Consider the following 23,463-nt stretch of genomic DNA (forward strand, 5'->3'; position numbering starts at 1 on the left):
GCCAGGAAGTAGCATTAAAGCTCTATCATGTGGTTGCCCATCAGGACACAGGAAGACAGAACCTTACAACTCAATGTCTAGTGAGTGAGTGCAGAGAGGGAGCCAAGGCTCAGTCTCAGAGACGGGCACTTACATGATAGATACGGTGTGGACGGCGCTCACACAGCAGGATGAAAGCCACCCAACAACAGGAAGATAATGTACACAGAAGAAAGACTGGAGGGGGACATCTATCCACTCATTTTCTTTTTCTTTTTTTTTAATTTTACTTATTTTTATTTTGTGTGCCTTGGTGTTTTGCCTGCATGCATCTCTGTGTGAGGGTGTCAGATATTGGAGTTACAGAGTGCTGGGAATTGAAACCAGGTCCTTTGGAAGAGCAGTCAGTGCTTTTAACCACTGAGCTAGCTATCTCTCCAGCCCCTCCACTCATTTTCTTCCTGCTCTCCAATGTCTACAAATTTTCCATCTTCAAGCCTGGTATGAGGGCAAACATCTGTAACCTACTTTTTTTTTTCTTTTTTCGAAGCAGAGGACCAAACCCAGGGCCTCGTGCTTACTACGCAAGCACTCTACCACTGAGCTAAATCCCCGACCCCTGTAATCCACGTCTTGGAAGCAGAAGCAGGAGAAAGATCAGGAGTTGAAGCCATCCCCAGTTACACAGCAAGTGAAGGTTACACGAAACTGCCTCAGAAACAAATCTAAGATGGCTCAATGATGGGGAGATGACTCGGAGGTTAACATGTTTCTATGCACGCATGAGACCTGAGTTCGGATCTCTAGCACCCATGCAAGAGATGGGTGTGGCAGCACAAAACTGTGATGCCAGGGAGTAAGACAGGCAGCGATCTGGGGCTTGCTGGCCACCAGTCCAGCTATAACTCAGCAAATTCCAGGTTCAGTGAGACCCCCATCTCAAAAAACAAAAGATGAAGAGCAACAGAGACAGACAACTGATATCAACCTTCTTTACAGAGAGAGAGAGAGAGAGAGAGAGAGAGAGAGAGAGAGAGAGAGAGAGAGAGAGAGAGAGAGAGAATATTTCCTATTTGGGGTGAATGTAAAGACAAGCATTAAGTACAAAGGGAGGGCCCTGTCATAGTGACCTATCACTGTAACCCCAGCATGTGGGAAGCTGAAACAGGAGGAGCATGAGTTTCAAACCAGCTGGAGTTTTGGGAACCTGCCTCCAAAACAAGCCAGCAAATGAAATAATGACAGGAGGAAAAAGAGGGAAGGAAGGAGGGGACGTAGGAAGGAGAAAGGGAGGAATGGAGGAAGGGAGGAAGAAAGAGGAAAGAAGGACTGATAGATAGACAGACGATGACCATGGGTGAAAAATAAGAACAAGAATTAAAGAACATAGAAGCACCCTTAATTAAAAGGTTTATATTAAAAAGTTTAATCTCTAGCACCACATAAATCCTGCACTAGAGAGACCGAGGCAGAAAAGATCAAGGTCATCTTTGGCTGCACAGCAAGTTTGAGGCTAGTCTGGGCTACATGAGACCCTGTCTCAGGGAAAAAAAAAAAAAGACTAACGATTTTTAAAATATTAATATGCACAAGTAGTTTTCTACTGATGCACATTAACTTATCAAAATACAGAAGAGAGAATTAAAGACATAATTTTCAAGTTGACCTAAAGTGCAAACGACAGCAGCTTAAAGTATGAATTACTGTGACATTAAGTTACAGTCAGAAGTCACAGTAAACCTAAGGCCAGGAAACAGCCCATCTCTTCTAGTACACTCTTCAATCAATATTAATGAAGACCAGCACCAATAATTTACAAAATCACATTACAAGGCTTGGAGAGATAAATGGCTTCAAGGTTAAGAACATGCACAGGAACCAAGTTCAGTTCCTGGAACCCAAGCCGGGCAGCTCCAGTCCCTAGGGATCTGATGCCATCTTCTAGCTTCTGCAGATGCTGTACTCATATGCACACACACACAGACAGTTCTAAAAATGATAATAAAATTATTTTTTTTAATCTTGTTACTCAAAGAAATGATACAAATTGGAGCATAAATATCTTCAAAAGAGAACACTCATCATTTTTATTAGAGTCTGGAACAAAAATTTCAAAAACGTAAAAAACAAAACAGCTATGACATTTAGCAAGTATCTATTAGCAGATTAAAAGATACAATTCACCACTTGACTTGGCCTATATAAGCCACTAAATAAATGGCTCAAGTGCCATTTAAAGCTAAGTGAGTGCAGACACAGACACACTGACCAGCCAAGTACAAGTACGAATAGTGCCAGGGGGTACCAGGGTGCTATAAGGTCTGTATTAAGATAAGCATTAACCAAAGTGATACTATATATGTTTAATTATATTATTTTAAATTCTGTATGACTAAAAAACACTAGGCTGTGTTTAGCTGCTCATAACATAAAATCAAAAATACCAATATATAGTCATTCTGAGAAGAGTTGGCCTGTCCACACTTACCGTTTTCCACATACGGATGGAAGGGCAAAACTAAGGCAAGAATGACCCTGCCTTGGGTGGGCTCCAGGACACTTCTGATATCTTTTAACAATGTCAGAGGCTGATCACAACGATCCAGCAGATTTAAGCAGCTGATGACATCATACTGGAACCCTGTATTCTGCCATTCATTTATACCAAGCACTCTGGGGAAAAAAAATCAAAAAGAACTTGGTTAATATTTCTCTGATTTAGAGCCAGCTTTAAAAATAACTATAAGCAGAGAGTAGCGGGACACACCAAGAAAACCTCTCATTTAATCTACCTCAAAATCAGCTGCAGGTAAGTAGTTTCTGTGTTAGGGATTCTAGAAAACAGAGATACACTCTCTGAACCAAAACTTAAGAGTTTTACGCTGGGACAGTTAAACTTACGCTGACAATCTCATCCTTATTTCATTTTTTAAAATTCTATTTGTAAACTCAGTTCCATTCTTTAAGATACATTAGTAGCTGTCCTCAAATGTTCTCCAAATGTCCAACCTGGTCCTGCTCCACCGAAGCTGGGAAGATGCTGTGACTAGGATTAGCCTAAGTTAAAACATGTGACAGGAAAGCAAATGGAGACATAATTTCTGTCCACGGCCTCCAAACATTACAGAGGCAGGGGCCACCTCCACACTGTGTAAGCAGTCCATACACAGAAGTCTCTGAACCCACAGACTTCGTATCTAATAAATACTCTTCCTAAGTCTCTCAAGCAGCAGGCATTTTACAAACTAAACTTGACACTTTATACCCATCATTACTGTCAGCTGTTTGGGTAGGGGGTGGAATCCAACTTCTGTCAGAGACATAAGGAAATTAGTTAGTGCGGATGTAATTGGTATAGGTGCTATGGAAAAGGTACAGTGAATTCTCAAAAAATTACACAAAGACTTAGAGGGCAGAGAGATGGCTCAGAAATTTGGAGCACTTGGTGATTTGTAGAGGACCTGGGTTTGAGTCCAAGAACCCACATGGTGGCTCACAACCATCTGAAACTCCAGTTCTAGGGAATCCCAACACCCTCTTCTGGCCTTCATGGGCACCAGTCGTGCACATGGTACACAGACATACGTGCAGATAAAGTACTATACACATAAAAAAATATATTTAAAAAATGTTAAAACCATAGACTTAACATGTGATCTAGCAATTCCACTTTTGGGCGTATACCTAAGGGGGGGACTTAACAGGCATTTATATTACTTATTCATCATGTATTACTCACAATGGCTGTGGTGGCTTGAATGAGCATGGCCCCCAAAAGGCTCACATATTTGAACACTTGGTCCCCAATTGGTGAACTGTTCGGGAAGGACTAGGAGGTGTGGTCTTGTTTAAGGTGGTCACTGGGGGTAGAATTTGAGGCTTCTCAATGCTCACAATATTCCCAGTTCTCTCTCTGTGCTTTACAGCTGTTATCTCAACACGTGCGCTCAGCTACTACTCCAGTGTCGTGCCCACCAGAAAGGTCGGAGACTCACCCTATGAACCTGTAAGCCCCATAAACTCTTTGTTGTATAAGTTGCCTTGGTCACCGTCTCTTAGTACAGTAACAAAAAGTAATTAAGACAAATGTTAAGAAGCAACCCAAACGTCTGTAAAATAGTGTGGAGGAACTGTACAATTGTGTTATTCGGTACTAAGAAAATTGAAGTACAAGCTACAACACAGATGAACCACCAAAACAATATGCTAAATGAAATAAGCCAGTCAAAGGGCTTCCATGGGTCCTCCTATGATTCCTCCAAGATAAAGTACACGGAAGAGTCAAATTCATACAAACCAGAAAGGTCATTATGAACTGGAAAGAAGGACGAATCAGAGATGACTATTTGAGAGTGTTGTTAGGGAAGATGAAAAAGCTATGAGGACAGATGTTACAAGTGAACCACTACCACTGACCTAATTATAAACTTAAAAATGATTAAAATGATACATCTTACATTTATTTTTACCAAAAAAAAATTTAAAGCATACAAAATATCTGGACATGCCAGATCCTACCTAGAGGAGAGCCCCTCATATGTGACTGCCTGCTCCAAGCTGTCTCTCACTCATGCTATGTTCCCTGTGATGACAAGTCCTCTGCTTCAGAAAAATGCTGCCATGGAAAATTCCTTTTCTCTGGTTTCCCAATGATTCATGTTTAATTCTTAACCATGGAAAACTGTTCCTGATTCTTATCACTAGGATATGTGCAGAGGTAAAGTGCTGGCCCAGCAAGCACAAGACCCTGCGTCCAATCCCCAGACAGACACACACACACACACACACACACACACACACACACACACAAATGTATGTAAACACATATACATACACTTTAAAGAAGAAATCCATCTAAAACCAAGATATACCCAATACCCCTGGCACACCTCTAGAACTGGTACCTGTATTTCTTCTTCTGGAGCTGCCAGATCATCGTTTCAGAAAGCTCAGTGGCATAAATTTCTTCAAAATGAGGGCTCATGATTTTTGTGACTTCTCCATCTCCAGCACCTAAGTCAAGAAGTCTGTGAGTTTTCCAGTCCGGATTAATTTTAAGCAGTCTCTGAAACTGATCTGGTGAAAACACAAACATCGAGCCTCTTCCTAGCAACCTGGGGAAAAAGGGTAAGAGTTGAAGTCTACACATATTAATACTTCTATATACACACAGAGCAAACAGCACCAAAAATTTCTGACTTTGTTAAACTATTATATGATTAAAACATAGTTTATCTTCTATGACTAAAAAGCAAATTCACTAACATATCATATAATGGTATCATGATTTTCAGTTGCAAATGCACAGTAAGGAGAAGTAGAAAAGAAATGAAATAATGGAAGTGAGAACTTTAGTCAAATAGGAAGAAAAGAAGGAAGGAAAGGCAGAGATGCCAGGTCAGTGGAGTCAGACCGCAGTACTAGGCAGAGGAGTCAAGCATGCCTTCTAAGATGATAGACTCAACAATGGGTGATAGGAAAAAATAAATAAAAAGAGTTTAAGATACACTAAAAATACAATCATCTTAAAAGAGGAAACGAGAAACCTTTGTAAGATCAGCCAACTGGCATTAAGAAAGTGGATCCATATTCAGGTAGGTTGTTTTACAATTAGCCGAGACCTATAATTTATTAAAGGTTCTAAAAAAAAAACTTAAACTGATAGTATTGACTAAAAAGATAAAAATAAAAAGAGACTGACAGAAGTTAAGTGGAGACCGAAAGAGCCCGCAGGAAAGCAGGCACAGCTCAAGCAAGCCGCAGAGACATGCACTCCCTACTCCCTTCTTGCTCTTAAATCCTGGTTTGTCTGGGGCAAAAATTCTCCAACTTCCTTTAAACGAAACAGCCTTTTCTTCAAATGCAGTGAAACTCAGACTTACAAAATCTAAGGAGCTATTACTGCTGCAACAAGGCTTAAAAGCCTACAATTGCCAGAAGCCCACTTTTAAGATTTTCTCTGCAACCTGAAGCTTGATGCAGCTCCTCCTCAGAATATGGAAAACCACTGGTACCAGAAGCAGCGAAATCTGCACCATTTTGTCACTTTCTGGAAATAATCAGAATGTAAACTAGGTTTACTGTTCAATGACTGTGAAAATACAACACGGTGCTTGCAGTAAGACCAGCTTCAAGAACAGTAATAAAAATGGAGCTGATGTAATAAATTCCTTCTCTTCTTTTGCCATTAAGGCCATAAGAGAGCCGAACAACATGCAATAATTTACAGTAAATCTTCTGTCTCACATAAATGCTGAAAGACTGGGGAGCAGGAACCGAGAAGACCCCAGAGACTGCTAAGCATGTTGTTGAGAACTTTTTAGCAAAGAAAGTCATATCTCATAAGAGACATAACTAATCCCCATTGTTTTCAGTGCTAGAGGGAAAACAAGCACACGTGAGAAAAGGGGCTAAACTTGCTGAAATGGCTGTGCAAAATCCACGCAGGATCCAGTCAAGCAGAAGGGCTCCAGGCAGCCTGATGCTGACTTCATGCCATAGAACCAAAATAAGTCATAAAGTACTTTGCCTAAAATTTTCCCAGCTATAAAACATGTTCCCAAGCCGTCTCCTTGGAATGTGAAGAAGCCTGTCATGTTACTATAAAATTATAGGGCCAGAGATCATCTGAGTTCAGAGCTCACAAAATTAACGCACGAAAGTCTACGTTTAAAGGCACCAAAAAGAAATGAGGGAAATAGTACCCTATCTGCAAAGAACATGAGCAAAGGGGGCTCCATAAAAAAGAGTGTCAAAAAGAGTCAACTAACTCTGCCCTTCGAGAAGTTCAACATGACCTAAGAAGCTAAATGCCCTACACTGTTTATAGCAAGCAAACAGAATTATCCAAGTACACATGGAGACACTGCACTAGTATGACATCAGGCCTCCAGGAACACTGTGGAGAATGTTCTCCACTCTTTCCAGTCCTTCAGAATCATCTAGGTTCTCTAGACAGAAGTCTACAGAGAGCTGTGTTTCTTCCTTATAAAATAAACTGAAAACAAGCTGGGCTTAGTGGTGCACGCCTTTAATTCCAGCACCTGGGGGGAGAAGGCAGGCAGGTCTCTGTGAGTTCAAGGCCATCCTGGTTTACAGAGGGAGTTCCAGAACAGTCTAGGGCTACACTGAGAAACCACATCTTGAAAAACCAAAATAAATAAATATAAATAAACTGAAAACAGCTATCAAGTTTCTCAAGGGATATAACTTAGGATATAAAAACAGTCCTTGCCCCAACTGTGTAAGGGAATAAAATCCCCAGTACCACCAATTTTTTTAAAAAAAAAAAAAAAAGAAAAGAAAAGAAAATCTTTTAAACTGGGTGTGGAGGCATATATCTGTTATTCCAGCAGTCAGGAGGCAGAGGTAAGAGGGCTGCCACAAGTTCAAGACCAGCCAGAGACACATAGCAAGACACTATGCAAAAACAAAACCAAAAAACACAAACCAACTCTCTCTTTGCCTTCTTTGATAAGCATCTTGGTTCAAGAAGGTTTCACCATAACTATGTAGTTATTTCTATTGCAGAGAGTACCACTGCATAGTGGAAAATACCAGTGGGTTCAAAACTGAGTTCTGAGTAGAGGACAAGAGACACAAGTTTAACAAGAGGTGGGGGCAGGGCGTGGCAGTGATATGGCTCAGTAGGTAAAGGGCCAAACCTGACTACCTAAATTCAACCCCCTGCCCACACAGTGGGACAGAATCAAGTCCCACAATCTGTCCACCACCTTCACACTGGTATGTCCTGGGAATGCACATTAGCATGCATTCACACACACAATAAGCAATAATAACAACTGTAGAATGAGCAAGGCAAACAGAACAGCATGTAACAGGGGTATATCATTGAGCTCAGGAGTACAGGAGTTTGAGGCCAATCTAGGCAACATACCAAGGCTACATAAACACAAAAAGGGTCTGATGAGGGAGGGGGACTTGATGGGGGGGGGAGGGGAAATGGGAGGCAGTGGCGGGGAGGAGGCAGAAATCTTTAATAAATAAATAAATTTTTTAAAAAAAGAATACTAAGCGAGACAGAAATGCTTTCCGTGCACAACATAATGAATCAGAAACGTAAGAAACATAAAATTTTTTTAAAAGCATAAGCCTAAAATGTCAGATTGCCGAACAGCAGCAAGCCAACATTTTACTATGTTTGATGGAAAATGTTAAAGCAAAATATTGGGCTTTTCTTGTCGAAACTCAAAGTTAGACACACTCGTTTCCCCCATGCATATTGAAATAAACTTTAAAATAAAAAAATAAAAAAAAGGGTAGAGGCAGAAGAGTTACAGTAATGGAAGACAATGGCATTTACTATTATGCTGCCTTGTTGGTCAAACTGCCAAATTCTACAGTAAGGAATTTTAAGTGGGTTTCAGCAGGTAGAAGAAAAAGGAAGTAATTTTAGTTTGAGATGTCCAGAAACAAAGCACTGATGCAAGCACTTTCTTTAAAAAGTTATTTCTTTATTTTATGTGCATTGGTGTTTGTCCTACAGGTATGTCTGTGTGAAAGTATTGGATCCTCTGGAACTGGCGCACCTTGTGGGTGCTGGAAACTGAGCCCAAGTCCTCTGGAAGAACAGCCAAAGCTCTTAACTGCTAAGCCATCTCTCCAACCCTGAAAGCACTTTTTAAAGAAAAGATTCCCACCTTTTATCACTTTCAAAGAGTAGAGAACTCCCATAAAGGGTCTCTGTGAGTTCGAGGTCAGTCTGGCCTACAAAGAGAGCAAGTTCCAGGACAGCCAGAGCTACATAAAGAAACTCTGTCTTGAAAAATAAAAAATTAGAAAGAAAAAAAAAAATCCACACTTGATTTCCCCAAAAAAAAAGAATGAATGGCATAGAACAGAAAATCAGTGTAACCAATTCTAGGACAAAATAGGCCAGGTTGTATAAATTCAACTCCCAATAAAAAATCTCAAATGTTTGCTGAAGCAAACATAAACCAAGTTCATATAAACAAGGGAGAAAATTAAGTAAGAAACCCTGGCGGATGGCTTGTGTGCCTGAAAACATATTTAAGAACTAGATGATAGACTGGGGATCCGGACATTTAGCAGAAATTTGATCCAAACCTCAAGGGTAAAAGAAAAGCATCATGACTGATCGCCAAAATTTGGCTTTCTTCATTGTAAGGCCTTGGGCACGTTTAAAAATCTAACTAAGAAGTGATAAATAATATTTATGAAATCTTTTCTGTAGATATTTATGAAGGAACTAAACTTCCTGGTAAGCCTAGACATTATGTAAGGACAAATGCCAGACCCTTTAAACAGTTGTTGCCTACTGTTGGGCTGGACAGTCAGATCCCCTCAAAAACTTGTCTGTGGGATGTGGGCTTAAGGCCTTCCTTCAGCATAAGGGCCTCCTCCAGTTGAGGGCTTGGTCTCAAGTCTTTGCTACTCCAAAGCCCACAGTTAGCAGAAGTTTGTTAAAAACACAGACCCTTAGTTGGGTGAGGTGGTACATGTCTTTAACCCCAGAACTTGTGGAGGCAGAGGCAGGAGAATCTCTGTGAGCTTGAGAGCAGCCTGGTCTACGGAGCAAGGTCCCGGAAAGCTAGGACTGTTACACAGACCATCTCAAAATAAAAAGGAAAAAAAAAACAGAAAACATAGACTCTCAGGAGCAACCAACTCATAACCTACCTTTTAACACTATCTCCTGGTGGTTCCTATGTCCATCAGAGCAGGAAATGAACTGAAGTCTCCCACCATAGAAATACAGGCTAATAAAGCTACTTGCACAGTTACGATGAATTTTAAAAATATAGGTACACAAGGCTTCAATAGCAATTTTGACAAGCAGGAGTGTTGTGGCTAAGGTAGTATCTAGAACAAGGTAACTTCCCTCTTTCCTTTTTTAAGCCTGAGAATAAAAGGGGTGGAAATTCTAATATTCACTTACCCGTTGATAGATGTTCTAGACATAAACAGGCTAAAAACAGATGATACAAAAGAATGATAGAGTTGGATAAATAGCCAGCCAGATTTCTCAATGCTGTTGTTTAAGAAGATCTGTGTTCCTTGATCAAGATAACTCTGAACAAAGACAGACTGAAGTGATTCACATAACTTCTCTCTGTTGCACACATACCACTAGGGGAGAAAAAAAGTAAGATTAAACACAGTTGATGTAATGCCTAAGAAATCTAACCCCAGAGGCCTAAAATCTAATCTAAGATCTTCAAATACAATCTCATGACTCTGCAGGCGATCATCAATCATCTTTCCTGCCCACGTGACCCACAAAGTTCAGGTGACCTCTCACTTCATTCTCATCACCCAGCCTGCTGGGTAGAAGGAAGGTGAGAGGGCTTCCAGGTCATGCAGCACAGTAGCTGGCAGAACCAGGTCATCGAACTCTAACCCAAGGCCTCAGTCACAAAACAGTCAACTCAGAAAACCTTCCTTGGCCGAGACTGACTCAGGATCGCAGGCGGATGGATAGCATCACTTTGTTTAAGTGGAACACTGTATAATCCAGAGATGTACCTCGAATCTGCCAACCTAATCAGCAGCAGAGTGAACAACTAGTACTCTGGAAAATAGATCAGCTTGCCTTCTTCAGAGGTATAAGGAAAAGAGACCTTTGGACATCCTGGGGTGTGCTTTAGTAGTATGCCCGCCTCAACTCTCATGAGCTCAAGAAAGCTGAAGAAGTTACTTGAGTTCATTCTGCAATTAAGACGACCAAGTGATTACACACTAAGAAAAGATTTCTAAAAATAGGTTCTAGTGCTGGGCGGTGGTGGCTTGTGCCTTTAATCCCAGCACTCGGAGGCAGAGGCAGGCGGATCTCTGTGAGTTCAAGGCCAACCTGGTCTACAAGAGCTAGTTCCAAGACAGGCTCCAAAGCTACAGAGAAACCCTGTCTTGAAAAAACACAAGAATAGGTTCTAGCCAGATAATATATTTTAAAAACAAAATTCCACAACTACAAAGAAAGTTAACCTTCAAAGGCTAGACACACGGCTCAGTGTTTAAAAACACTAGCTGGCCCTGCAAAGGACCCAGATTCAGTTTTCTAGCACCCACATGGCAGCTCACAACCGTCTGCGACTCCAGTGTTAGGGAATCCAATGCTCTCTTCTGGCCTCCCTAGGCACAATATGCACATGGTGCACATATATACATGCAGGCAAAACACCCACAGGCATGAAACTATCTTTATATGTTTATTTAGCAAGCCTTCCAAAACAAACACTTCCCATCTCCCTAGAGTTGACTCTCCTTAGCTCACAAGGGAGATGAACAAATACAATGCGGACAAGTCAGTACAGTACAAAGCAGTAGTGATTCCTCTCAGACAGACACCCTCAAGTCCCTTATACACAGTGGAAAAACTGCAGTTACTTTTAGTGCATTATTTATTAGGAAACTACTAATTTTTCCAAATAAGGAGTCCACTAGCCCTAAGTGACTTGCTTAACCTTGACAAATCTGACCACTTACTAGCAGTAAGTGTCCCATAACTTCCTGCACCATTAATGGAGCAATTTTATAGTCATCCTACACTTAGTAAATGCTGAGTGCAATCAGTCTTCTTGACACTAACATTAAAAGAAACCAAATGGAAGCCAGCAAAAACAAGCAAAAGGTCACAGTAAATGTCAATGATTCAGCCTTCGAACACTCTACAGACTCCAAAGCTCTTGACTACTTTGCACTAACTTGCTGTTTAACCACTGCTAACAAAACTTCCTGGACTTTACCTAAAACTACTTGTTGTCTCTGCCCTATAGTGACAAGCTATAAAACGGCTTGAAATTCACAGCCTACACTTCTCTCCTTGGTCTGGAAATGTTCTTGCTTAATCATTTACTATTTACTAATCCTTAAAACTTACTGAGCCTGAAGCTATGCCCCAGTACAGCTCATAAACCATTTTTATTATACTCATGACCTCGTGCACATTCTGAACTCTACAACTGAGTTACTCTGACTTGTATTTATTTTTTACTCTGAAATGGCTAATCTAGTTGAAACACAGCACCTTGCTAACAGGCAATCAGGAGCATTCTGTTAACGTGGGCAACAAGTCATCCAACGGAAAACCAGGAGCTAAGAATTTCTTGGCATCCATTTGTAAACGGACAAGAGTAACAATGGATCCTGACTTTCAGAAGAAGTGGCATCATTAACTGCTATTATTGCTTTCAAACACCATGAAAAAAATCTCAAATTTTAATATATTTCTCCATTCATAAATACTAACACATATATTGGACCATTACTGCCACAAAAGTTTTCTTAGGAAAAAAAAATCTGTGGTGTTTTGAGTAAGAATGGTCCCCACAGGCTCATATATTTGAATGCTTTAGTCACCAGAGAGCGGCACTATTTTAAAGAAGGGGGGGTAGTTAGGAGGTGTGGCCTTGCTGGAGGAAGTGTGACACTACAGTTGGGCTTTGAGGTTTTTAAAGTCCACGCCAAGCTTACAGTCCATCTTCTCAGCCTGCAGACCAGGATGCAGTTCTCAGCTACCACTTGAGCACCTGTTGCCACCATGCTCCCTGACATAATGATAATGGATTATGTGGAAAATACTAAAAACTTTGATTTTTTTGGTGCGGACTGTGAAGATACCTCAGTTGATAAGATGCTTGCTTTTCAAACATGAACTCATTTATGAGTTCAATGCCCAGAACCCATAAATTCTGAAATTCTAAGTAAGCCTTCAATTAAATATTTTCTTTCCTAAGAGTTGCCTTGGTCATGGAGCCTCTTCACAGCAATGGAGTGACAGACGGTGTTTAGTAAATGGAATATGCTGCAAAATAAAAAGGAGTAAAGTTCTTCTCTGTGAAGGTTTCCATGTAGTTATGTGACAGAAGCCTCATGTCCACAACAGCACCCAGCTGTCATTACCAAAGAGCAGAAACAACTCAACTGCCCGTCAACAATGAGTAAAACAGTATAAGGGACGCACACAAGAGAACAGTGTTCAGGCATAAAAAGAATAAAGTACAGGCTCATGCTCCAGAAGATGCACCTTGACAACACACTAAGTCAAATAAGCCAGTCATAAGAGGTGACAAACTGTAGAGTTCAGCTTATTCTATGATATAGAAATCCAGAGACAACAAGCAGATTCTGTGGCCCAGGCCTTGGGCAAAGAGATAAGATAGTAGGAATGGGCTTATTAATGGGCATAAGGTTTCTTTTGGAGGTAGTAAAAAAATCCAAAATTAGGTATTAGTGATGGTTGCACAGCTCTGAAAATAGTAGAAACTATTAAATTCCATATTTTAAATTTTTTGTGAACTGCAAAGATGAACTCAGTTGATAAGGTGGTTGCCTTGCAAACAGAGGGCCTGAGCTCAATGCCCAGAACCCATGTAAATGAAGAAGCCAGGCATGTGGTGTTAAATCCAGTGCTGGGAAGGTAGAGACAGATAAAGTCCTATGACTTGCTAGATGGTCAGCTTCGCCCTGCACGTTTGGCCAGTGACAGACCATCTCAAAGAGAACAAAGTGGACAACACCTGAGTATGACACCCAAGGTTATTCTGAGTGCCATTTACATTCACAAGCATGAATACATATATATTCACACTATTTTCACAGCAAACACACCTACATGTAGGTAGGCAACTTGATCCTATAGAAATTAAGCAATCAGGAAACACATATGACCTAGTAAACTTCTTAGCATGTAAAATGCAATAATACATAACCATAATAACAGTCCAAGTCACCATGGTTTCCAAGGCCTTACAAGATTACTGTTCTTTCTTGTCCACAGCCTCACCTCACAACATGTGCTACCATGATGCTGGGCTCCTCTCCTCTGAAGGCTCCCTTCCCACAGAGATTCCACACAACATTTGTCACTGCCCACTGTGCTCCCTCCTGGTCAGTGCAGCCCAGCTTGAGCATTTCTTCCATTTCCCTAAACTTCTAGGATAACTTAAGAGTTCCCTGTACTAATCCCCTTTGTGTCTCCTTGGCAACACATATGCCAGCTGAATAGTGACTGTACCCAATTGCATGTTTAACATCTATCCTCATAGAATAAGATTCATAAAGACTGGGAGAATTGCTGACTTCAAAGGAAGACAGAGACAAATGATTTATTTGCCTCTGGCTCTCAAAACAATTACTTCTGGGACTCATAGGAAGTCTAAATAGGTAGAATCTGGGATCTTTAACAAACTCATAGAGAAAACAAGGATAACCACAGAGACATCCTGTTACTAAGTTGTCAGTTGCTCAAAATCCAGAGTTTCTACAAGACTTTACTTAACCCTATATTTGCAAACAGTTAAGAGTTATCTACCTACCTAGCACAAAACTGCATTATCACACACAAATCTGGAAGATAGACTGTAAGCACCCACAGGTGCCAAACACCTGGCAAATCTTTACATTGCAATTACACCATATAACTTTTCATTTTGTTTTTTGAATGGTGTCTTACCCTGTAGTGACCTTTTTTGTTTTAACAAATAAAGCTTGCCTGAAGATCAGACTGCAGAGATAAGTCACTAGAGGCCAGGGAGTGGCTGCACACACCTTTAATCCCAGGAGACAAAGGGATCTCTTAGTTCAAAGTTATACTTGGCTACACTGACCCAGTTTAAAAGAGAAACAGAGGTAACACAAAGGTGACCCCAGCACTTGGGACCCCACACCTTTAATCTCAGCACTAGGGAGGTGGAGACAGGAGTGATTTGGCTGGGCGGAGAGAGGACAGGAGTTCAGTGCAGTCCGAGGCAACAGTCTGAGGATGCAGACTGAGGATAGGGTCGCCCTTTTAGTCTGAGAATTCGGTAGAGGTAAAAGGTCTCTCTAGTGACTGGCTGCACTGCTTCTCTGATCTCCCTAATATCTGACTCCAGGTTTTATTAAGAACAATTAGAGCTGGGCAGTGGTGGCACACACCTTTAATCCCAGCACTCGGGAGGCGGATCTCTGTGAGTTCGAGGCCAGACTGGTCTACAAGAGCTAGTTCCAGGACAGGCACCAAAAACTTCAGAGAAAACCCTGTCTCGAAAAAAACAAACAAACAAACAAAACAAAGAGCAATTAGAATTTGTGTACCATACCCTGTAGCACAGATTGGTCCAGAGCTCACTATGTAGCTCAGACTAGAGGCAACTGCCTGCCTCAGCCTCCCAAGCTCTAGAATTACAGGCATGAGCCACTTCATGTGGGTTAAACCTCCTCTTTTGAAGAGACAGGAAATCCAGAGTCCCAGAGTGCCTTCAGCTGGTTCTAGATCCTATTCCTGTGACTGTGCCAAGAACATCTTTTACAAAGGGTTCTTGCTTTACTCTACCCAGCACTGCTTGAAAATAAGCAGGGCTATTCTCCAATGAAGCTGGTCTGGACAAGTTTGAAGAAATTAATAATCCAATCCAGGCAGTGTATTCCTATGGGCCAGTGTTTCTCAACCTTGGCACTGGCACTTGGGCCTGGAAACCCTTTGTTACAGATCACCTTTACACATCAGATGCTACTAGCATCACCCCAGTGAACAAAACGTAGCCAGAGAGCAACTGTCACTGCTTGAGAACCTATGAGAATTGGATTTAGCCAGGATGGGAAAATGTGGTCTAATACTGCTACTGATTACAGGAGGGACTCACTGGTCTCAAAACTTGAATTCCAGAATCAAAAATAAATTCTGAAACCAAAAAGAACAAGTAGCAATGAGACTAGGATCTGGATTCCAACCTGCAGAGCCCTCAATAAGAAAACTTGCTGAGAAGCCAACAAGAGCCATCAGTGAGAAGCTACTGCAGGCAGCTGGTGCTCTCCAAACAAGCAGGCTTAAGTGAAAGCTCTACAAGAGCTTGTGACCCGGGTGGCCGCCTAGAGACACACAGGCACTTTCCAACAGGTCAAGTTCTTTGCATACATGTTCCTCAAAGACTACAGAGACAAAGGTGCATTGGGCAAGAACAAAATACTACCCTTAATAAATTTCCTGGTGGAAAGGCTATGCACCAATGCTGAGACCACAATGTCTAAAAGGGCATTTCATTATCACCCTCCTTTAAAGGTCTGTGATCTTATTAATCAAGTAAACTTTGAAATCCAACCAACCCACCGATGCCAGGCACAGTAGGCTGTGATAACTCAACACCTCTGTAAAACTATACTAACTAGCAATATTGTCATTACTCGCACAAGACTGCAAGGACAGTAATAACTTGACAAATAATAAAGAGCCAAACTGGATGGGTGACAATAGCTTGGTGGGGTTTCTGACAATATTACTAAATAAATCAAGAGAATGAGACATGAGGTCATACGGTCTTTCAAAACTTCTTCGTGGGTTAGAGAGATGGCTCAGTGAGGAAGAGCAATTGCTGTGCCAACATGAAGACCTGAGTTGAAATCCAGGCACACACATAAAAAGCCAGGCAGTCTAGGCAAAACCATGGTCTTGAGGGTCAGTAAGAGACCCTGTCTCTTCAAGGGCATAGGCAGAGAGTGATAGAGGAATATACCCAATGTCCTCTAGCCTCCACGACTACGCACCATACACATACATTCACTACACACACAAAAAAAAACTTCATTAAGCACATGCACATTTCTTAATATTTATATAACCTGGTTGATGAGTCACTATTAGAGTAAAGGAAATGTAGCTTCTCTGTGAAACTACAGCTAATTGTCAAGGCTAATGGACACAGTTAAAAGTTTCTCTAAAATTGTTTTCTGGAATTTCCACCAACCAAATACACGCTATACAATGAATAGTCTTTTCTTTCAAAATACAACAGAATTGAACACACCAAAAGAACTTGAAAATTATAAAACACAGCTTATTGACTTTATATAGTGTGACAAAATAAAATATCTTGTCATTTCCCCCATATTCCTGGTATAGAGAGCTCCTAAAACTTCTGAGAAACCTTCCTGGTGATAAGAATGTCTTGTTGAGACTGAACCTAGGCTGGATTCCCAGAACCCAGAAGGTGGCTCACAGCATCTTGTAATAGTTACACAGGATCCAATATCCTCTTCTGGTCTCTGTGGGATATAGGCACGCACATGGTACCCAGACACACATGTAGGCAAGACATTCATAAACATAAATTAAAAACAAAAATATTCTTTTGTTCATAAGTAAGATGGGAAGGAGGAAAAGTTATGACTAGACAGCTAGAAAATTTTGGCTCTATCCTACATCCCCAAGAACAGAAAAACACTGGACTGAGGTTGGCTAACCATGGCCAGTGATTCAACTCAGGAGATGGGGTTGCAGGATCCTCTAAACATACAATCAAGGTGAGGAAAGGCTGAGGATCTGGAACTTGCTGTGACTTCTGCCCTTGTGTTGTTGGGCACACAGTGAGTGGTGAGAAACTGAAAAATTGCGAGGCAGGTGGATCTCTGTGATTTCAAGGCCAGCCTGGTCTAACAAGAGCTAGTTCCAGGACAGGCTCCAAAGCTACAGAGAAACCCTGTCTCGAAAAAAACAAAAACAAAAAAGTTGAAAAACTCCTTGTCAGCAGACACTGAAGGTAAGGAGCCCCCACGCCCGCTTTAAGTTTTACCAAAGCAGGTCAAACTGAGCAGTCCTACAGCTGTCCAACTCACAGACCACAAAATCTTGAACCATAGTGACTCCACAGAGGCCCACTAGAGTGGATGGATTTTCCATTTTCACATAGCCTTCAGAGAACACATGGTTTCCTGGAAGGAGCTCTATGAGGTAATGGGACATGCTCGGGCCTCTTACTGAGGCAAAGCTTGATCGCAAACCCAACAACTGACTCTGGTTTCTCACAAGTCTCTTGAATATGGGCGTGGCGCCAGCTATGAAGAAGAGCTGTTATAGGATTATAAAGCACACTTACTTAAAGTTACCAGGTACATGATAAAAGCCCTAGTAAGTGTTCACATGTCAGAAGGAAACGGCTGGCTGGCCAGGATTGGGGGGGGGGGGAATATAGGACATAGTTCATATTAACTGTCTGGGCACCCAAATCATTCTCAAAAGAAATGGGACCCATTAATTTAATGAATAAACATTCTTTCCAATTAGAGAAGTGGTCAGAAAAAGCCCAAGAACTACAATCTTTAAAGTTAAGGACTCAGAAATTCCATTCCCAGATGCAATGCAATCAGTCTCAAAATTTCACAACTGACACACTCTAAAAGACAGCTCAAGAGTAAATCCAAAACCCACTCACCATTTATCTAGAAATTTGTAACAAGTCAATTATCTCTTTACTTGAGATGTGTAATGGGGCTGTAGGAATTAGGATCCCTCCAAGATACATCAACAATGAGTAAAGAAAGATAGCCCCATGGGACTGGAGAGCTGGCTCAGTGGTTAGTTAAGAGCACTGACTGCCCTTCCAGAGGTCCTGAGTTCAATTCCCAGCAACCACATGGTGGCTCACAACCCTCTTACAGCATGCAAGCATATATGCTGACAGAACACTACATATATAATAAATAAAAATCTTCAAAAGGAAGGAAGGAAGGAAGGAAGGAAGGAAGGAAGGAAGGAAGGAAGGAAGGAAGGTCCAAAAGCACTATGAACAGGAGAAAATTTGGCATACAAGTCTGGTAATTAAGGCCCATAATTAAATACGCACATGCATAGGTCCTGGCTTTAGGTGCATCTTTCTATAAATGATAGCACCTGGTAAGGCCAAGACTGATTGAGAATTTCCCTCTCCTCAATACTGGGCAAAGCTTGTGAGTAAACCTCTGTCCTTCCATCCATTTCTGTCTGCAGAGCACCCAGCAGCATAATCAGGCTCCGCTAACAATCTCAATGTGCACAATGAAAAGGTGCCCGTGCATTCACAGTGGAGAGCCATTTATACAGATTAGATCAAGTTGCTTTAGTTTGGACTTAATAAATATATAACTGGCAGTCCTCATTCCAAATACTCTCTCATGATTAGTGTTTTATAATCCTAAGATTTTAACAAAACTCCTGATGGGCGCAACAACAGACTCTTTTTAGTACAGGTTACAGGGTCCTCTAGGGCACTTTCAAAGGGGAACATAATGACCCTTGGCACATTCAGGGAAGGAAGTGATCTTAGTGTTCCATGAAACTGAGGCACGCACTTGTTTAAGGGCTACAGTAGAAGGTGCAAAGAGGAAAGAAATCTTCTCCAGAGTCTTTAGTATTCGGCTGCAAAGGCTTCCAGCCTGGAAGGCAGAGCAGAGACACCAATTCATCAGTCTGTTGGCTAGCTGGCTGACACCCTGAAGCATGGTTAACTCATGCCTGACTTCTGCCAACCTCCACAAGGCAAATGAGGAATAAAGGGACAGGAAACTTAACCTGTCCTTTAGCACATCTGATTCTGGCTGTGACATTCAAGTACTTTTTCATTTGGAAATATATATTCCAATTCTTTCTTGACTCTATTGTAGAGGCTGGCACAGCAGCTCTGAGCTTATATAAGAAGGTAAAAATAGACTCTTTATATGTAAGCACTAGGCTTACATGTAACTTGTAATATTAAGTGACTTCTAAATAATTCCACACATTAAATGTTATATGTGAAAAACAAATACAAGTTTTCCACCTGGAGAAAGTGCCATGGTTTAGAACCAACAAGTTTTATAACAACCTTTCGATCCATCAATTGAGAGGCTGTGGATGACTGTTATTACTAAGAATCTAGTTATTGGGGCCTTGAGGAGCCTTTCAAGTTTCAATAGCTCCATAATGGTTCTTTAACTTTAAGCACTAGGTAGAATGCACCAAAAAGACTACATCCAAAGGGTTGTGTGGTTTCCTATGCTCTGAGTGTACTGACAATGATGAGTGACATCTAGTTCCTGCTGCTTTCTACTTCTCCCCCAACAAATCCATCCTCCCATCCTGTGGCTGAGAATCCCAGACTGTTGATCAACAAAGCTGGGAACTGGGGGGGGGGGGGGGGGGGAGCAGACTTTGAGGGCAGAGAAAATACTTTTGGGTGGTGATCATTTCTTTACCCAAACACACACACCATCCATAGCTGAACCAATCAATGTGTTCAGCTATGTTTCAACAACACTTGAAGACTCTGATATTTGAATTTTATATGTGAAATTCTCATGTTACAAAATAGTATTTTGAAAAAAAAATAGTATTTTGTACCCCCATTGACAACCACTTAAAAACATGAGGCTATTCTTATTTCACAAGCTACCCAAGTCAATAAAACCAGTTCAGCCTGCTGGTTATGTCCCTTCTCCAAAAGTCCTTCTTGCCAAAGTAAAGCATAATCTAGTTCTGCAACTAGCACACTGAAACAAGTAATTAGTTTTCAAGCTAAGCCCAACAACTAAACAGCGATTTTTAATAAGTAAACTTCACTCCAGATCTCTCTTAACCAAAAAACCCTGCACCATAAATCCTTTATAAAACACCAAGAAAACCTGCGCTAAGATGGTTTAGTCTGGAACTCCTCTTTCATGCAACTCCAAAAGAACCAGATGCGGCTGCCCATGGAACCCACACACCCAAATGAACACCAGAAAACCTCTATAAAACTATTAATTTGAAGGGGGAAACCATTAAAGTTACTTCACAAGCAACAAAGTTATACAGCAAACCAGGATTCTGGAATATAAGTCATGCCCTCTGCCGATACGCAAAAAGAACAGCCTCTCTCTCTGTTAGCTCATGGTGGCTTCAGGCGTACACACTTTCCTCCTGGTCATCTTCATCTTTACTCACAGACATTTCTTTTTCATAACACAAATGTATTCACCTCAAAAATAATGCCTGGCAGGGTTTAGCAGTGCACACTTAAAATTACCCCAGTACTCAGGTCAGTGTAGGAGGATTGTGAAGCTGAGACCATCCTAAACTACTCAAAACACCAAGGACGGCCAGGCAGTGGTGGCACACCAAAGCAAAACAAAACAAAACTCTGAGAGCAAGCCAGATGTGATGCTCAACACCTGTAATCCTAGCATTCTGGAAGCTGAGGCAGGAAGACTGCTTTGAGTTCAAAGCCAGCCTGGACTACATAGGGTTACTAGGACAGCCAGAGCTACAAGGCCCTGTCTCAAAATTAAATACACAAATAAACAAGGACTACGGACGTGCCTGTGGTACAGCGGTTGCCTGGCATGTACAGGTCCTGGGTTCGATCCTCGGCACCACAAAAAAATGAATGTATGCAATTAGAAAATGCTCTCTGCTGGAAATTCAGAGACAGTGTCCACCAACAGAAACCAGTTTTCAGGTTTTAAAATAAATACAATTTTTAAAGATTTCTTTTAAATATCGGTGCGCGCGCATGCGCACGCCCAAAGACGGCCAGAGGCATCCAATCCCGCGGGAACTAGAGTTACAAGAGTTGTTATCTGGCATGGGTGCTGGAAACTGAACAGCACATTCTTTAACTACTGAGCCATCCCATAAGCACAATTTTTATAAGCACTTAAATCAAGTCGCTGCAGTATTCACAAGTGTGACCAACAACTGGGAGACTCAGCCATAATTCTTCATCAAAGAGAATGATCTTTTTTTTTTTCCTATCAAGTCCTTGTTAAAAACAGCATTTCCAATCTCTTGTTCCACATGGACATGAGGCATCCTGGTACCTATACAATGAACAGGGTAGTGTGTCTATGCCACTGAGCTGGCAGGAAGTAGCCCATGGCGATAAATATGGCTATACAACGTAAGATTGTATACTAAGTTTATATACACTCTTAACACCACGAGTGGTCATCTAAAACACCACAATCACTAGGGCATTTTTTTTAAAATGTAAATCTAGGATTACTTCCAAAAGGGGTCTGAGTATCTATCACCAGTAGAACAGTTTCCGGGATTTGAGTTCCGTTCTAGCATCATAAAAAAACAATGTATCCCAATAATCAGTAAATCAAACCTAATGTTGCTTTTATACATGAAAAGGTGAGGTCGAAAATAACACGAATAATTCCTTGTTTCTCTCTGTAAAAGCAAGATGTACTAAACTCTGGCTTTTAGAAGTTTGTCTAAATTCCAAGGCCTCTCTCTTCAGTGACTGCAAGGTTAACCGCAAACTACTTATGGTCAAATATGAAATACCTCCCTCTTAATTCAACAGCTGACCCATGCCTACTTCGTTAAGAGGTACAAACAGCTAATGAAAAGACCGTTCAGCCGGTAGAATCCCACGGCTCACGATCCATTAACTATAACAAGAATTCACCGCTGCACAGTTCCGACTTTAAAAACCTCTCCCTTTAAACCCTCCTTGTCCTAACCTTTCTGGTCAGCTAACTAAACCCAAGTTTAAAGAACACGTCTCTTAGGCAGAAAGGGTGGGAGGGTTCCTAGGCTGGGAGCCCAGACCTGTCAAACACATTTTTTTAAGTGCTTCGGGAAAATGTCAGCCGAATGGTTCACGAGGCCCGGTTGAATTTCTTTACAACCCTTTGTATGTTCAGAAATTCGGTTAGACAAAAAGAGGGACCGGCCTTCGGTTTCGCTCCTGGGGGGAGAGGAAGGCTGACCGGGGTGATGGTGGGGGCTGTTTTCTGCTCGGGCCCCGGTGCCAGTTGGGTAGCCAACCCCAAAGTTGCACGGATCCTGAGGCCGGGCGCGGACGCCGTCGGGGGCCTGGGAACAATGCGGGGCTCCGGGGCGCCCACGCTGGGGCCTGGGGAGCTGGGGCAGCGGAGGCCGTACTCTGCCCGAGCCACCGAACAAAAGGCGCCGCGGGGCCAGCGCCCGGGCCGGGAAAAGTTTGTGCGAGGCTGGGGCCGAGGCCCGCGCGCGCCGCCCCGCACAATGGCCCGGGCGAGCGCGGGAAGGCCGAGCGCCACGCCCCCGCCCCGCAGGGCTGCGGCCCAGTACCTGGTGCGTGTCCTTCCCGCCGCCCGCGGCCGCCGCTGGCCCGCCGGGGCCGCTCGTCATGTTCACGTACAGGGAGCGGGAGAGCGGGCTCCGCAGCGTCCACATCCTCCGCGCCAGCCACACGGACGCCAGGCTCAGGCACAGCCAGCCCGCCAACAGTCTCATCGGGGGGCCGCGGCCGCCAGCTCGGATCACCGCCGGGCCCAGGCCCAGGAGGAGGAGGAGGAGCCGCCGCCTCCGGCCACCGCTGTCGCCGCCCGAGCTCGAGCCATCGCCGCCAAGTCGCCCGTGCAGCCCCCTTCGGGGCCGAGGCGGGGGTGGGGGGGCGGGGGAGGGGTGGGAGGAGCGGCGGGCGTGCGGCCTTCTCGAGTCCCCCACGGCCCTTCCCTGTCCGGAACGCCAACGCCCACAGCTCCGGTTTCCACCCGGAGCACGTACAGACGTAGGAGGGGCGGTCTTCCCCTACCCAATGAGCGGAGCGAGCCGGCCTGGGAGGCGGGAGAAAGACTCCCTTTCCGCACGCTCCCCCGTGGCCGCCGCCTGGGCGCCTAATGGCGGAAGATCTGGGGAGACTTCCGAAAGGGGTTACGAGAGTCTCGCCAATCCGAGGTGGGAACCTGCAGGACTTCCGGTCTTTCCTTGCCTTAGTAGTTGCCGGTGGGTGCCTCGACCACACCCTGGCGGGATTTTTA

The 23,463-nt window shown here is 42.7% G+C and overlaps 1 protein-coding gene across 2 annotated transcripts in view; it reads right to left on the reverse strand.

Moving 5' to 3' along the window:
* Positions 1-23,082, reverse strand: part of Mettl9 (methyltransferase 9, His-X-His N1(pi)-histidine) — a 41,937-nt gene extending 18,855 nt beyond the window's left edge. Inside the window, exons 1-4 of one of the 2 annotated variants that reach the window (XM_050143194.1) lie at positions 22,772-23,082; positions 9,899-10,089; positions 4,884-5,093; positions 2,468-2,652 (exon numbers count right to left, since the gene is read on the reverse strand). In XM_050143194.1, coding sequence (XP_049999151.1) covers positions 2,468-2,652; positions 4,884-5,093; positions 9,899-10,089; positions 22,772-22,936 — 751 coding nt within the window. In that variant the 5' untranslated portion in view covers positions 22,937-23,082. The remainder of the gene's footprint in view (positions 1-2,467; positions 2,653-4,883; positions 5,094-9,898; positions 10,090-22,771) is intronic. The other variant, XM_050143192.1, reaches the window with a different exon arrangement.
* Positions 23,083-23,463: the final 381 nt, after the last annotated feature.

The sequence above is a fragment of the Alexandromys fortis genome, unplaced genomic scaffold (genome assembly GCF_014885135.2).
Source record: "Alexandromys fortis isolate MF-2015 unplaced genomic scaffold, M_Fortis_MF-2015_v1.1 scaffold_45, whole genome shotgun sequence".
NCBI classification, from domain to species: domain Eukaryota; kingdom Metazoa; phylum Chordata; class Mammalia; order Rodentia; family Cricetidae; genus Alexandromys; species Alexandromys fortis.